This window comes from Notolabrus celidotus, chromosome 3, assembly GCF_009762535.1.
Source record: "Notolabrus celidotus isolate fNotCel1 chromosome 3, fNotCel1.pri, whole genome shotgun sequence".
Taxonomy (NCBI): Eukaryota; Metazoa; Chordata; class Actinopteri; order Labriformes; family Labridae; genus Notolabrus; species Notolabrus celidotus.
The window spans coordinates 31,418,121-31,431,115 of record NC_048274.1 but is presented as its reverse complement, the minus strand read 5'-3'; the positions used below and the strand labels follow the sequence as shown (position 1 = coordinate 31,431,115).

The following is a 12,995-nucleotide window of genomic DNA, read 5'->3' as shown; positions in this document are numbered from 1 at the left end:
TTGAACTCAGTTTTCATATCAGTGTCCTCTTTCTCATTTTGCATTTGAGTCAGATTTTAGTTGACGTTGTAGTCCTAAAGATTTCAGTGGGAATAAAGACTACCTCACTATGTTTAGTCATCTTGGCTGAAAATGCATTTCTACCATATGCTTCGTCCTTGGCATATAATAAATGATGCCTTGAAATTTTCAGAAAACAAGTCACATTTCAAAAACACACATTCTCTACTTCACCAAAGTCTTAAGAAATCCTAAAACGTATTGTAGAAGGAGTGGGTAGATGTGTATCATAACAGAGCTTGGCTCCCTTAAGCAGGTCAACATCATAGTTGAATTTGTTCTCATACTATTATTGGCAGATTAGCACTAAATACATAATAAAGCTGATAACTATTTACTTTGTAGATATTTTGTTACCAACCAAATTGTTAACCAATTTTTAACCCCCACCAAATGAATGAATAATCAGGGGGTCACTTGAGTATTTCAGATTAATCCTTACAGCCCATTAACATGTTAAGCAGATTGTCAGCAATGTATGAAGTAGTTAAATCACCTCACCTTAAACTGTAAATAGGTCTACATATCAGGAGGTGATAAAAGAAATGTCTCAAGGGATCATTTGTGGAAGGATTTATTCACTGGTGACTAAAAGTGTTTTTTTAAATCCATCCAACAGTAATTAATACTCCATTCTGGACTTTAGCGAACAAATGGACCAATATTACCACCCATAAAGCTGCACTGTTAGCATGGCTGTCTTACCCTGTTAGCAAAATATAGAGTAAAATTTGTTCAAAATGTGGGTTAGTTTTGGGAGAAAAACTTGTTGATTTGCTCCTCAGACATTCATGCACTCTACTAAACACTCATTCATGCACTCTACTAAACACTCATTCATGTACACCACATTAAGCATGTATTGCACTTCCTAAAGTAAATTTAAGTTGCATTTTAACCCTAATATTTAAAAAGAAGAGGAACAGGGCATATTTACAAGAAGAATGCAAAAACAAAAAGCTGAATATCTGTGGACTGTCGTTCTGAGGTCTGTTACGTGTGCACCAGATACTATCTCAGTGTCTGTCGTCACCTTCAAATAGTCACATGCTTCCAATTTCTCTCCCTATTGAAGCATACGTGTAAAGTCAGCTGCTCTGAGCACAACCCAGCCAGGGTAAAATAACTGTTTACATTCTTCTGTTCAAATCAATCCTCCCTTATTTGTATTATTTCAGAATTACACAACTTAATCCCCACCTTTGTCAGAGCGCATGAACACTGTGTCTCATACAGCTCAAGGACAAATATCTTTCACCTCATACATTATGTCTGCAGGATTGTGTAATATGCATTACATAATGCATATTACACACATACATGACTGTGCAGTATGACTGTACTGCTAAACACGACAGAGGCTGGTTCTTCTGTTTATGTGGAACAAAGTTTACAGCTGGTGTCGCCACATTTGTAATTTTTCAGCTCTTTCACAAACATGACCTTCAGGAGAGATAAAGCAGGACTGTTTGTGAATCCGCTTGGACAGAAATAACTGATAAAGAACGCAGACTCAGTAACGAAGTATTTCTAACACTCACAGATACACTTCGTAGGTCTCACTGATATTGATACAGATTGTAAGAATACTTGGTGCAGCTGTCATCAACCTGTTGTTCATATATACAAATGTAACTAGAAGAAAAGTACTCTCTATGCCACTAAAAAATATATTTTTGTATTCTCAATGTGTTTTTTCCAAATCATTCCTGGCAGAAATGTACTCTTATGTCTGTACATGACAACATTTTGTATGATTGCAAATCTAACAACAAACTTTAAGGGCCATAAAGGACTATTTTATGTCCTTGACAGGACAAATCAACCTGTTATATCATCTGTCATGCAACTTAATTTCAGTTATAAATGAAAATCTGTACAATAGAAACCTTTTCAATGTCTGTATGCGTATACATTTGAAATGCCATAGTTTTAAATAAAACTGCATGCTATAATTGTTTTCTTGTGTAATGTAAATTCCAAAGAGTTTCAAAGGACCTTTGTAAACAATATTCTCGGAGGTTATAGTGCAAAAATGAATAACAGCAAGATTTTCTAAATCACTGCTTCTGTTTTTATTTCACCAGTATGTATTTGTATCTCTGCTATCAAGAGACAGTGTGTACGATGTCCTACGCAGGATCTGCACACACCTACAGGTAAGAAGACACATACACATCCATGAATGCAGCTATTCGTGTTGCACTGTTTATGGCACATGTCGGTTAAACATGTGTTTACTTTTTTCCCTCTAGGTCAACGGTAAGAGTCTGAGCTTGAAGCAGTTCATGGAGGAGCCGACCTTATCGTTGGTATGTTATAACAGGTCTTTTATAAACCATCATAAAAATATAAAGATCAAAATGTGTGGGAGTTTAACGTCTGGTGGTTTATAGGCATTAAAACATTTTTAATGACACTGACAACTCTCGCTAACAGCTACTCCTGACCTGAGGGATGGCTTTCCTTCCTACACAGACACGATCAATCGATCATCTGTCAGAGCTGCTACCTGACAGTGAAATATCTCCGTCTCTGCACGATGTTATCAAAGAGCTCTGTGAGGTCACCTTGTGTGTTTGCAGTATACGCTCCTCTGCCACTGAACAGCTTTTATATTAAGGAACAATCAAGTTCTATCAACATGTACGCTCTTGATCACTCTTTAATCTAGACTGAAAGTATTGAACGTATGAAGGGGACTTTCTTCATGGTGCCAAAACACTCTGGCAAGGTTTTCCTCATTTGAAACCCTGAGTATATTAAGATGCGTGAGTTTTTAATCATGTTAACACATCAACAGAACTATCAAGGATACATCTTTGCTAAATAAAGCTTGCATTGTAGTTTGCATAGGCTGTAGTAGTTCAAGTTAATATTCAAGGTTTGGTACCCTAAACTGTTTATAACATATAACTTTTGAATCCATATAAAAACTAACGGCAATTCTTTCCCATCTAATGTATAATGATGAATTCAAAGTTAGTGTGCTGGTTCCTGAGATGTTCAAACTCCTTCAGTCTTGGATCACTTGTGAGTTGCAGTTGTATCAAAGGATGTTCCAAAGCGACTAATTTCCTGTTCATAGAAACACAAATTTAAATTACGACATAGAGAATACTCTAAAGATAAGAAAATACTCAGAAAACAGTCAGATGGAACACAAGTGATTTGACATAGCTACACACCGGGTCACAGAGTTTTTGGGAAAACAATGTCAAATTGGTTTGCAAGGTGTGGCTAAAGTTAGCAAAGCTAGCACCACTGCCCTCCTTGCAGGTTAATGTCTGGAGGCCTGTGCTGGTTACCTATTCCTCAGGTTGTGTGGTTATGTGCCAGTTTAATGAGACACAGCCTACATACATATCTCCATTTTATAGATCAAAATACTGACAAACCACGAGCTATGAAATGCCATCAGTCATCCATGTTTGTTTACATTTGGGTAGTAGAGCATTATAGCATTATGGCGGTAGTGGCAGGCTGCTGCACTACAGCTACATGAGACCAGCATGAGACCTATATAAATAAAAGTAATTTGTTCGACCGCCTAGCAACTGTGGTGACAACATTTCATCGTTAAGTTGTCTAAACGTTCACATTTCAAGTTGTATTACCGTCTTTACAGCGTATTCTCCTCTCCTCTGTGCCACAGGACGAGTTTCCGGCTGCAGATGAGTTTCCAGCAGTTGCTGAATTCCCATCAGTGTTGAAGTGGAGAAGGAAACCCTCAGTGGTGTCTGTCTCCTCCTCCCTTCCTGACCTGCTGGGTAACTCGACCAGCAGCCTGAGCCCAGCTGACGTACCCTTCAAATCAGAGCAACTGCTGGAAGGTGATAAAAGTGTCCAAACACTGACCATGTTCTGTTATTGTGTGGATGTAAAGTCCAGGGCCATATACTCTCAGATTTCAGGCTTATGTTAGAATCAGCTAGTTGGGTGCTGCAACAGTCTGCTAGTATTCATTTTTCAATGTAGCATTTTCCTTTTATTACATTGTAGTGTTTTAAATTGTGACTTTTGACATGCATCATGTTGTTGAGTCCTTAAAGAGTGAAGCAGGATTTAAATGATGCCCCTTTGTTGTTTTAGTTTATAGGATTAAGTTTTGAAAAGGTAAGCCTATGACTAGTGAGAGTAAGCTCGTATTACAATATAACACAGTAAAAATGTTAATGCTTCATAATTGTGTGTGAGTGTATACACATATTTAGCACATATCGTACTTCAGTGAAACATGATGTGAAAGTTGCTCTTTCAGCAATATACTGTTAACAATATTAGATCAACCGAGGACGGAGTCTGTAATACATCGTATTACTGTGTCCCTTAAATACATGACAACCGTCTGACTTCCTCATCTTTTTATACTCTGAGGCAAGAATATGGAGTAAAATCGGGTGGATACATGTGTGTGTGTGGGTGTGTTTGTAGGTTTTCATTTCATTAGAGCATGGTGAGTTCTAGAGAGAGAGAGAGAGAGAGAGAGAAAGAGTAATTGCTTTTGGACATCAACATCTCTCTTATGCAACCACACATTAAGCTCCACATGGAGATTAAACCATGTGCATGCTTGTATTGAAACGCTTTGGGCGGATGCAGATTAAGTAGAGATTATCACCAAACAATGTCTGCTGTCAGAGCTGTCTGAGGACACTCTGACAAATATATACTGACAGGCTTTAGATCTATTCTAAATATTAACCTACAATAATGTTGTCCTTTGATACATGTTGGATATTTGATCATCAGGAGCTTTTGTGTACATTGTCACAGCTCACAGGTGGAGTGTCAGGCTGGGGTGTAATATAATTAAAAGATATATGCTGACTTAAAGGTATAACCTGAGTCAACACATGTATTATAGGAGCTTTATTTCAAACACACACACTAACCATAGCTGTCAAGTAAGTAAGAGAGGTGGGGATAATTTTTATGAACCACAGAATATAGAGTTCACAGTGTGATTTATTTTTATTATACCGCCAACAAGTAACCACATAGTCCACACAGTGAAAACCACATAGTCATGGTGTGTTCAGCGTTCAGCTTTCTTACTTAGTACAAACAGGACTGCAACATTAAATACAGTTATAGCCCACTGCTTAACACACAGGAAGTGTAATATATTAATAGTATAATCAGATAATGATTAACAAAATAGTTTAAAAAGGATGTTAAAGTCAGTTCAGAGACTACTCATAGATGTATAGTTGCTGTTCAAAGGATTGCAGCCTCCATAACACAAAGAAATATAGGCTTGAAAAGTGGGGACCACAATATAATGTATAAAAAGGGACACAACAAAAAGTAAAGATTTAAAACTGAGCTTTATTCACAGAATAGACCCCAAAATATTCAAAGATCAATGAAAGAAAAACAAAGGAAACAAAGGAAGCTCGAGACCCTGTAAGGTGCTTGACCAGTCGCGCAATGAACCGTCACACCCAGCATCTTCCACTAAAACAACGAAAAACAGCAATTACAGAGTAAAAGTAACACACTCTATCAACCGGGCAGTGATGTACAGAGCGATCTAGTAAAGACCGGTAAGTCTTCATAAGATCCAGAATACCGAAAATTGAGCAGAAAGTTTGAAGGTCAAAGCTAAATGAATCTGCAAATGTGTGTCTCTCTGTTTGACGTGTCTTAAGATTATAGATGTTTTTTTTCAGCTCTTATCCTAATACAATTTTAGACTTTAAAACAAAGACGGCATAATTAATTAGATTTACCTTTTTACATGAGTCATTTTTTAAAACTCCGAAGTGCAAGTGTCTCAATTTCAACAGATGAGCGTTGACTGTGAAAAGTAAAACTTGTTATGCAGTGTCAATCTTATTTTTTATAGCACAATTGATAACAAATGGACTCTGTACGTCTGACAGAATATGAATACACGAAAACGTAGGCACATAAAACATTGTGAGTGGAGTTTACTTTATTTTCTGAGAGCAGGACCACAGTCACTTGACCTGGATCTAACTCTGGCTACAGCTTTAAGACCTCCACCTCATGACCCAAGAGGCCTGATGGGGTTATTATGTTGCCAAGCCAAGTACTCTTAATGGTTTTTGTTAAAGTGTGTGTTCATGTGTGTATGTCGATTCCAGAGCGAGCTCTGCAGACAGACAGAGGTCTTTTATCAGAGCCGGTGACAGAGCTGGGCCAGATGGAGTACCAGCTGCTCAAGTTCTTCACCCTGCTGTGAGTATACAGAGGGACACACACTCACACCAACAACACCACCTTCACCTTCGCCAACAGCTGACTCGCTCCTACACACGCTGTGAGCACTAACATGGAGGTATAAATAGTGGGCAATTTAACAAGTCAGACTGAACACAGGGGATCAGAGGTGTTGAAACTCTTTTTGGTTTGCAGTTTTACACACTGAAGTTTCCCTTCATCTGACAAAATGTAACTATGACGCTTTACTATTAAGTCATACTCCTGCCCTCCTTACTTCCCCTTCAGCAGGGCAGCACATTGACCACATGCTGTCAGAGAATATGAAGGACCCGTCAGTGTCCCTGAGACAGCCATAAATCTCTATCTTCCCATGAAGATTGGTCTTATCGCTGATGGTGACCTATGACCTCTGTTGAGGAGAGGAGACATGACAAATTTCAGTCTTGTAGCTTCCAGATTAAATCCATATGAGGCAGACTAATAGAGACTCTACATTCATGCTTGAAATAGAAAACCTAATGCATGTAATAAGGCCAAACAACATTCTGAAGTATCTGTAATCCAAGCTAACCAGTCCAATCTTCTTTGACATGCTTATCTGAAAGCACAACTATAGCTCTGTAGCATATGTCCTGATATGTTCAGAAACTAACTGTTTTATGATGTGATTGTGCCTGGCTGAAAATATTTCACATCCTTAACAATCTCTAGAGAACACCAGGAAAACACTTCACTATCAGGTTATAAATGCCAGCATATTTATATCATAGCAGCTTGTTACACAAAAACTTTACGTTAAAAAGGAAGAACTTTTTATTGTAGGTGAGTCAGATCTGCTGTTAGTCCTCGCTTGTGAGAGGATCCAGATCCAGCAAAAAGTGTGAAGAGTTCTCTCTCGGCCTCTTGAGTTTTATGGAAAACAGGACTGTTTTTACAAGTTAAACAAACAGCATCCAAAACACCTCGTAAAGAAATTAGCATTGTTTTCTTTAATACTACATCATTTTTGTGTAGTTATGCATTGCATGTGCATTTTACACAATCTGCGCTTAATTTCATTTACATGCAATGAGTACAAATCATCAAAAAGATTTACCTTGATGTAACGATACACTAAACATTTATGTGAATTGTTTTAACAAATGTTAACAAATGACCTAGAAACTACCTGCTTGGACAGAGTATAACTTTGTCACTTTGTTTGTTATGTATTGCCCTGTGCTGTTTGTTGGTTTGATGTTAAACGGAGGCTGACTCACTGCGAACAAAATCTACCTACGTGTACGAATAAAGTAACCTTGAACCTTGAACCTTGAATAACAAACAATACAGAAATACTTATAACACAACAATATACATCTTTAGAAGGGAACTACTCAGCAGTAGTAGCAAAGTATTGTGTATTCATGGCACAACTTTCAAAACAAATTCTATAGACCTTTGAGATAGACTTAAACTGACTTTTAAAAGGAGTCTGGCCATGATTACTTTAGAGAAAGTCAATGTTGCCACCTAGTGTTCATCAAATGACATTACAGATGTCTTCAACCACAGAGGATTCGAGTGTTCACAGTAGAAGAGATCCTAAGAAGGAATTTATACATTTTAAATGAAATTAATCTGTGTTTCTTCCTTTCCTCTTGCTTCAGTATTATTCTCCTCATCTTGTCATCGTGCTACCTGGCCTTTCGAGTGTGCAGTCTGGAGCAGCAGTTGTCCTTCCTCAGTAATCCAAATCTACCCCTAAGAGAGAGGTAACACTTTTATGTCAGCTGCATCATCACTATTATATGATATGATATGACAGATGTTTAAAAGGCATGAAATATAAATTTACATGAAATATACCTGATATATTAAGAAATACATGAGGATTGAGATTTAAGCATGGAAGGTAAAGGTGTTAGACTACAAAAGTAGTTTTGATCATAAAGATTTGTGCTCATTATATTGAAATACGTGGTTTACCTTATTTTACGACATGTTAATTGAGCAGAAAATATTTATACATCAAAATAGATTAAACAATCCAGGCTGATCTATGATATAATCTGATCAGAGTTGATTAGCTGCTCCTGTATGTGTTCTGATTCTTAGTTATCAATAGTCAGATATTGGACTCTCTTATACTGAGCAGTGTATATGTGAGTTTGTGTTCTGCGATCATTGTAACTGTAAAAGTTGATTTGTGCGCTTCTTTCTGATTACCCGAGTCCTCATCCTGGCTGCTTTCTTCTTGCCCAGGTAACCACTGCTCTCTGCTGTGATTGGCTGCTACTTCCTCTCTTCATGCTTTGAGTTGATGCTGCCCTTCTGCAACCGATCCAGGACCAGCCTCAAAGCCCAGAGAACATCAACCCCGAACCCTGCCACACATGAAAGAGCCACGTCAATCCATGTCCAGGCGTCTGAAGGACCTCCCCTGAGCGGGATGAGTCCCTACTTAGTGATCACTTCCAGGCTATGCAAAGAGACTTGTTTATTTATTATTTCTGACTTTAAAGTAGATTTTACTGTAAATAACGATTGCCCTCTTCCTCCCACATGACACTGAAATGTAAAGCCCTTTAACCCTTAAATAGTGAGCAGATCACAGTTGCTTTCTGAGGCACCGATGGATGGGTGTTGAAGGATAGAAAGAGATAATTCAAGACATTAATATCTTGTAAAGCTGTTCTTAAAAGATGTTTTAGCCAAGTTTTTTATAACTCATTCAAATCATCTTACATATTTTGTTTGCAAACAAACAGACTAATCCTAATGCTTTTTGTTTTTTTTCTGGTGAGCTCTTGCCACATCCCTCTGTAGGAAAGCTACAACAACAATGCACTTTTATAATATGTCCACATATCAAATATATGCAACTATTTTAAAAGTTAAGATCTTATTTTTGCGTGATGATAGGTACTCAGATGTCACTTCTGAAGGTATTTATGGAAAGGAGAAATTCTAAACTTGACTGAATGAAGTTACCTGCCATCAAACTGTTGTGTGCTGGAGATAATAGATATGGTTATGAGATATAATGTGAATGAGATGGTTAGGTAGGTGAAATGCTTAATTTATAGTTTTTAGTTGTTCTAATTTGCTGTGTGAAAAGAAATACCCAGTGTGTGTTTTTTTGTACCTTAAAAATGAAGTCACCAAAGACTAATACATGAGTGTTTATGTTATCATCTGTGTGTCTGGGGATATTTTATTGAATTTGCAGAAATGATAAAATGTCCTAGACTAGTTTGTGAAATTGGTATAAATTAAATTGGAGACACACCATAGATAAATAATGTTTTTGGGCTTTTTCTTTAGCGTCCCCTGCTAACCTGACTCTGCGTACAGGACCACCATGAAAAGCCTCGACTCCAACAGCACAGCAAATTTCTGTAACCTAAACACCCAGCCTAAATCATAAAACTGGAACAGGATGTTGGCTGAAGCACTAGATGCTTAATAAATTAAATATGGAGCATTGGCTGAACACCAGCAGCTAATTTTTTTCCACATGTTTCAGTTTCAATATAATAGCTTGTCACTTTTCACGGTTCAGAGAAATATGTATTTTTCTGAAATGTCAACTGTTTGGAAGCTACAAAAACCAACCTTGGCTTTAGTCACGGAAAACAAATAAATGTTTGACATGTGATGGGTTTTCAACAGGCAACATGAACTCAACAAACTTCAGTTTTATAAACCCACACAGAAACATAAACCCTTGAACTGATATCAAAAGAGAGCTGGAGTCACAACCTTGATAGTTTTTTTATATGATCAATGACATGTCAGAAATTGATTTCAGTTTACAAAACAACGTTTGTAGTTTTAATTTTCAAAACCAGTCCCATTTCTTGTAAATATAGTCATCTGCAGTCTAGATTAGCTTAATGCTGGAAAAGAGGGTCAGGTTAAACAACAGATACATTTGTCAAAACACATCAAGTACAAGAAGAAAACTAAAGACAGAGCTGGAACCACTCTTAACCCCTTCAGGACCCCCTGCTTATTTACCCTTTGCTAACAGCAAATATGAACTCTCTTATTGCACAATGATCATATAATATATACCTTGTCAGCATGTCACACTGCAAAAACTCAAAACTGCACAACTGTGTTTGTCTAATTTCAAGTAAAATAAACTCATATTAGACTTTTTGTAAACCACATTCACCGGACAGACCCAGATTAACGTCTTATTCCATGATATAACAAACCAAAAGTAAGACCTGAAATGCTTGTAATGAGAAAACATTTGCCAATGGTGTAAGAAAAATGTGCCGGTAACATTTCTTTAATTAAGTTGAGTCCAATGAGACATTTTTCACTAGAAATAATACAAAAAAACTTCCTTTGTTTTGAATTTTACATTGAAGTTATGCAAACTGTCACACATGTTAGAATTATATTCAAGAGTCATATGATCATGGATTTTACTTCATCAATGCAGGCTACAAAGCTTTTAGTACACATCTGCACAAAAAAACATAGAAACTTGAATTGCTAAATTGATTTGCATTATACCTATTGTTAAATATTTTAGAACAATGCCAGAAAAAAAGCTGTTTGGCACTTCAAAGACTTGAGCACCTGGACACCATGGCAACCTAAATGATTGACAGGTGGCATAGTTCCCACAGTGAAAAGAGAGACTAGGGGCAGAGAGGAAGACACCTGGTTCAGAGGGTCAACACTGATACTGTCTGTGGAATATGCCAGGAATCTTGCACAACAGATCCTGAACACACCATCTGACTATCAAAGGAGAGGGGTCTGATTTGACATGTCCTGATGTTTAAATCTCTCTTTCCATGTTCTATATTTAGTTTACAGGTTTTTTTTAGCTAAAGCTGCAGCTAATTTATCTGGAGACCTCAAGGAGAACAAAGGGCAGGGGCCAAACACTGTCACACTGTGAGTGTGTGAAGACAGTTTTAGCTGCAGAGTAACTGGGCAGGTCGAAGCAAATGGCCAGACAAGCTACAGCCTCCTCCATACCTCCAGGGAGCCGTATTGTCTGTCCTGGAATGTGCTTCAGATGACCTTTGACCTCTGCGGTGTGAAGGCGAATGCTGACTGTAACTTCAGGGTAATGGTTTGAATTACACACATGTAAAATCATCACATAAGGGCTGCATTGATGGAGGTTCTCCAGAGAGCATTACCTCAGCTGTACATTAAATCTGTCCATGTCTGCAAAGATCACAATCCAAGTACATTACTGTTAATCATTTTATGAATTGTGCTTCAATATGCTGCACATTTCTTCCTATCGGAGGGGATTTTGGAACCAAATATCCAGACGTAATAATATTACAAGTGCCATACAGAATTATCCCACATGTGAATGATACAGTCGACTGTTTAAAGAAAGCAGGGTGAGATTTATCCTCTATTCAGAAAGATGGAACCCACTTTTCCACAGGGGGTGCATAAATGGATCCTAACAGAAAGTTCAACACAGGAGCTTAAATACTCTTTAAAATGAATTTAGCATTATGTGAAAATGTGTGAAATTAGAACACATTTAATTCAACAGTGTATTTAGATATTAGGGCATCAACAGGTCTGCTTTGGATGTTAAAAAAACACAGCCAGTTCTGTATAAAATAAAAAAAACACTCACCACAAATAGTGTTTTACTTCCATGGAAAAACAGCCAACCTGAACCCATTACACACTACTTAAAGTTTATGTAAAAAATAAAGGCGGCTACCTCAAAGTTTTAACGGCTAAATGTTCATTTATCCTCTGCCAGTAGACCTCAAAGGACCAGATTGCAATGACACCACATGTTTTGATTAACGGAGGTTGGCTGTGACCACAGACACGCCCCAGTATTCACAAACAAGTTGGATAGCTTCACTATATTTTTACATTCATGTGCCCACCATTGACAGAGAGACAAGTTCACACCCATTCTCTGGAGAGCTGATTTAAGTCAATCTGGGGAAATGGGAAACCAGTCAATGTGTGAATACAATATAGCTGCAAACTTTCAGTACAAAATACTCTTGTACCATCCAAACATTACATTTTAGTGTGTAAGGGAGAAGCTATACTCAATAATAAGACTATTTGTTTGCATGAGTTTCATGATACTTATTGTTTTAAAGTTTTTTTGTATTTTCTGTTAATAATGAAATTAACTACCTTTTAATTTTCCACCTAACTGTGATCTTCCTATCTGCATCATTCTCCCTGTGTTAGCATCTGCACATCATCATGAACTCTTTGGGTTATTGGTTTCGTTCTTCCAGCAAAAACTAATTCAACCCAGCAAGCCCATCTCTGAAAGATGTGTGGTTCCTTGTAACTCAGTCAATATGCTCTAGCCAGAATCAGTGGCTTTGATATGATAACAAGTTCACCAAGTGACACAGGCTACAGAGGGCTGTTAGTAGAAGACATGTGAGAAGCATAAATATGAGGAAACAGGGTTTTAAAAATATATATTTTATATTTTAGCTTGAGCTGTTCAACAGAATGACTCATTTCTGACAATTTGGATAATAAAACGACTTTAAGTATTTGTCTGACATTTTTGCAGTATTATTTTGTTTTGCAATCTGTAGCTGGTTTAGTTAGCAGCTAGCAGCTGGTTTAGCTAGCTGTTAGTTAAGCTAGCTGCTCACAGCTGATTAAGCTAGCCGCTAGCAGCTGGTTAAACTTCCAAACAGGAGAAAGAAGGCAGCCTAGCGCTTAAGGTAACACAATCTGTCTTGTAGCATTTCCCATGCTTGTGTTTTGCGCAT

The 12,995-nt window shown here is 37.5% G+C and overlaps 2 protein-coding genes across 6 annotated transcripts in view; both read left to right on the top strand.

Annotated features, from left to right (window-relative positions):
• gramd2aa (GRAM domain containing 2Aa) overlaps window positions 1–9,716 on the top strand; it is a 33,016-nt gene extending 23,300 nt beyond the window's left edge. For both annotated transcript variants that reach the window (XM_034679478.1, XM_034679479.1), the window contains exons 7-12: window positions 2,148–2,219; window positions 2,316–2,372; window positions 3,716–3,893; window positions 6,174–6,267; window positions 7,902–8,006; window positions 8,497–9,716. In XM_034679478.1, coding sequence (XP_034535369.1) covers window positions 2,148–2,219; window positions 2,316–2,372; window positions 3,716–3,893; window positions 6,174–6,267; window positions 7,902–8,006; window positions 8,497–8,500 — 510 coding nt within the window. In that variant the 3' untranslated portion in view covers window positions 8,501–9,716. The remainder of the gene's footprint in view (window positions 1–2,147; window positions 2,220–2,315; window positions 2,373–3,715; window positions 3,894–6,173; window positions 6,268–7,901; window positions 8,007–8,496) is intronic.
• A 2,988-nt stretch (window positions 9,717–12,704) lies between these two features.
• The window catches only part of myo9aa (myosin IXAa), a 137,626-nt gene continuing 137,335 nt past the window's right edge, over window positions 12,705–12,995 (top strand). For 3 of the 4 annotated variants that reach the window (XR_004630685.1, XR_004630682.1, XR_004630680.1), the window contains exon 1: window positions 12,705–12,947. The gene's annotated coding sequence lies outside the window, so the exon portion shown is untranslated. The remainder of the gene's footprint in view (window positions 12,948–12,995) is intronic. The other variant, XM_034679611.1, reaches the window with a different exon arrangement.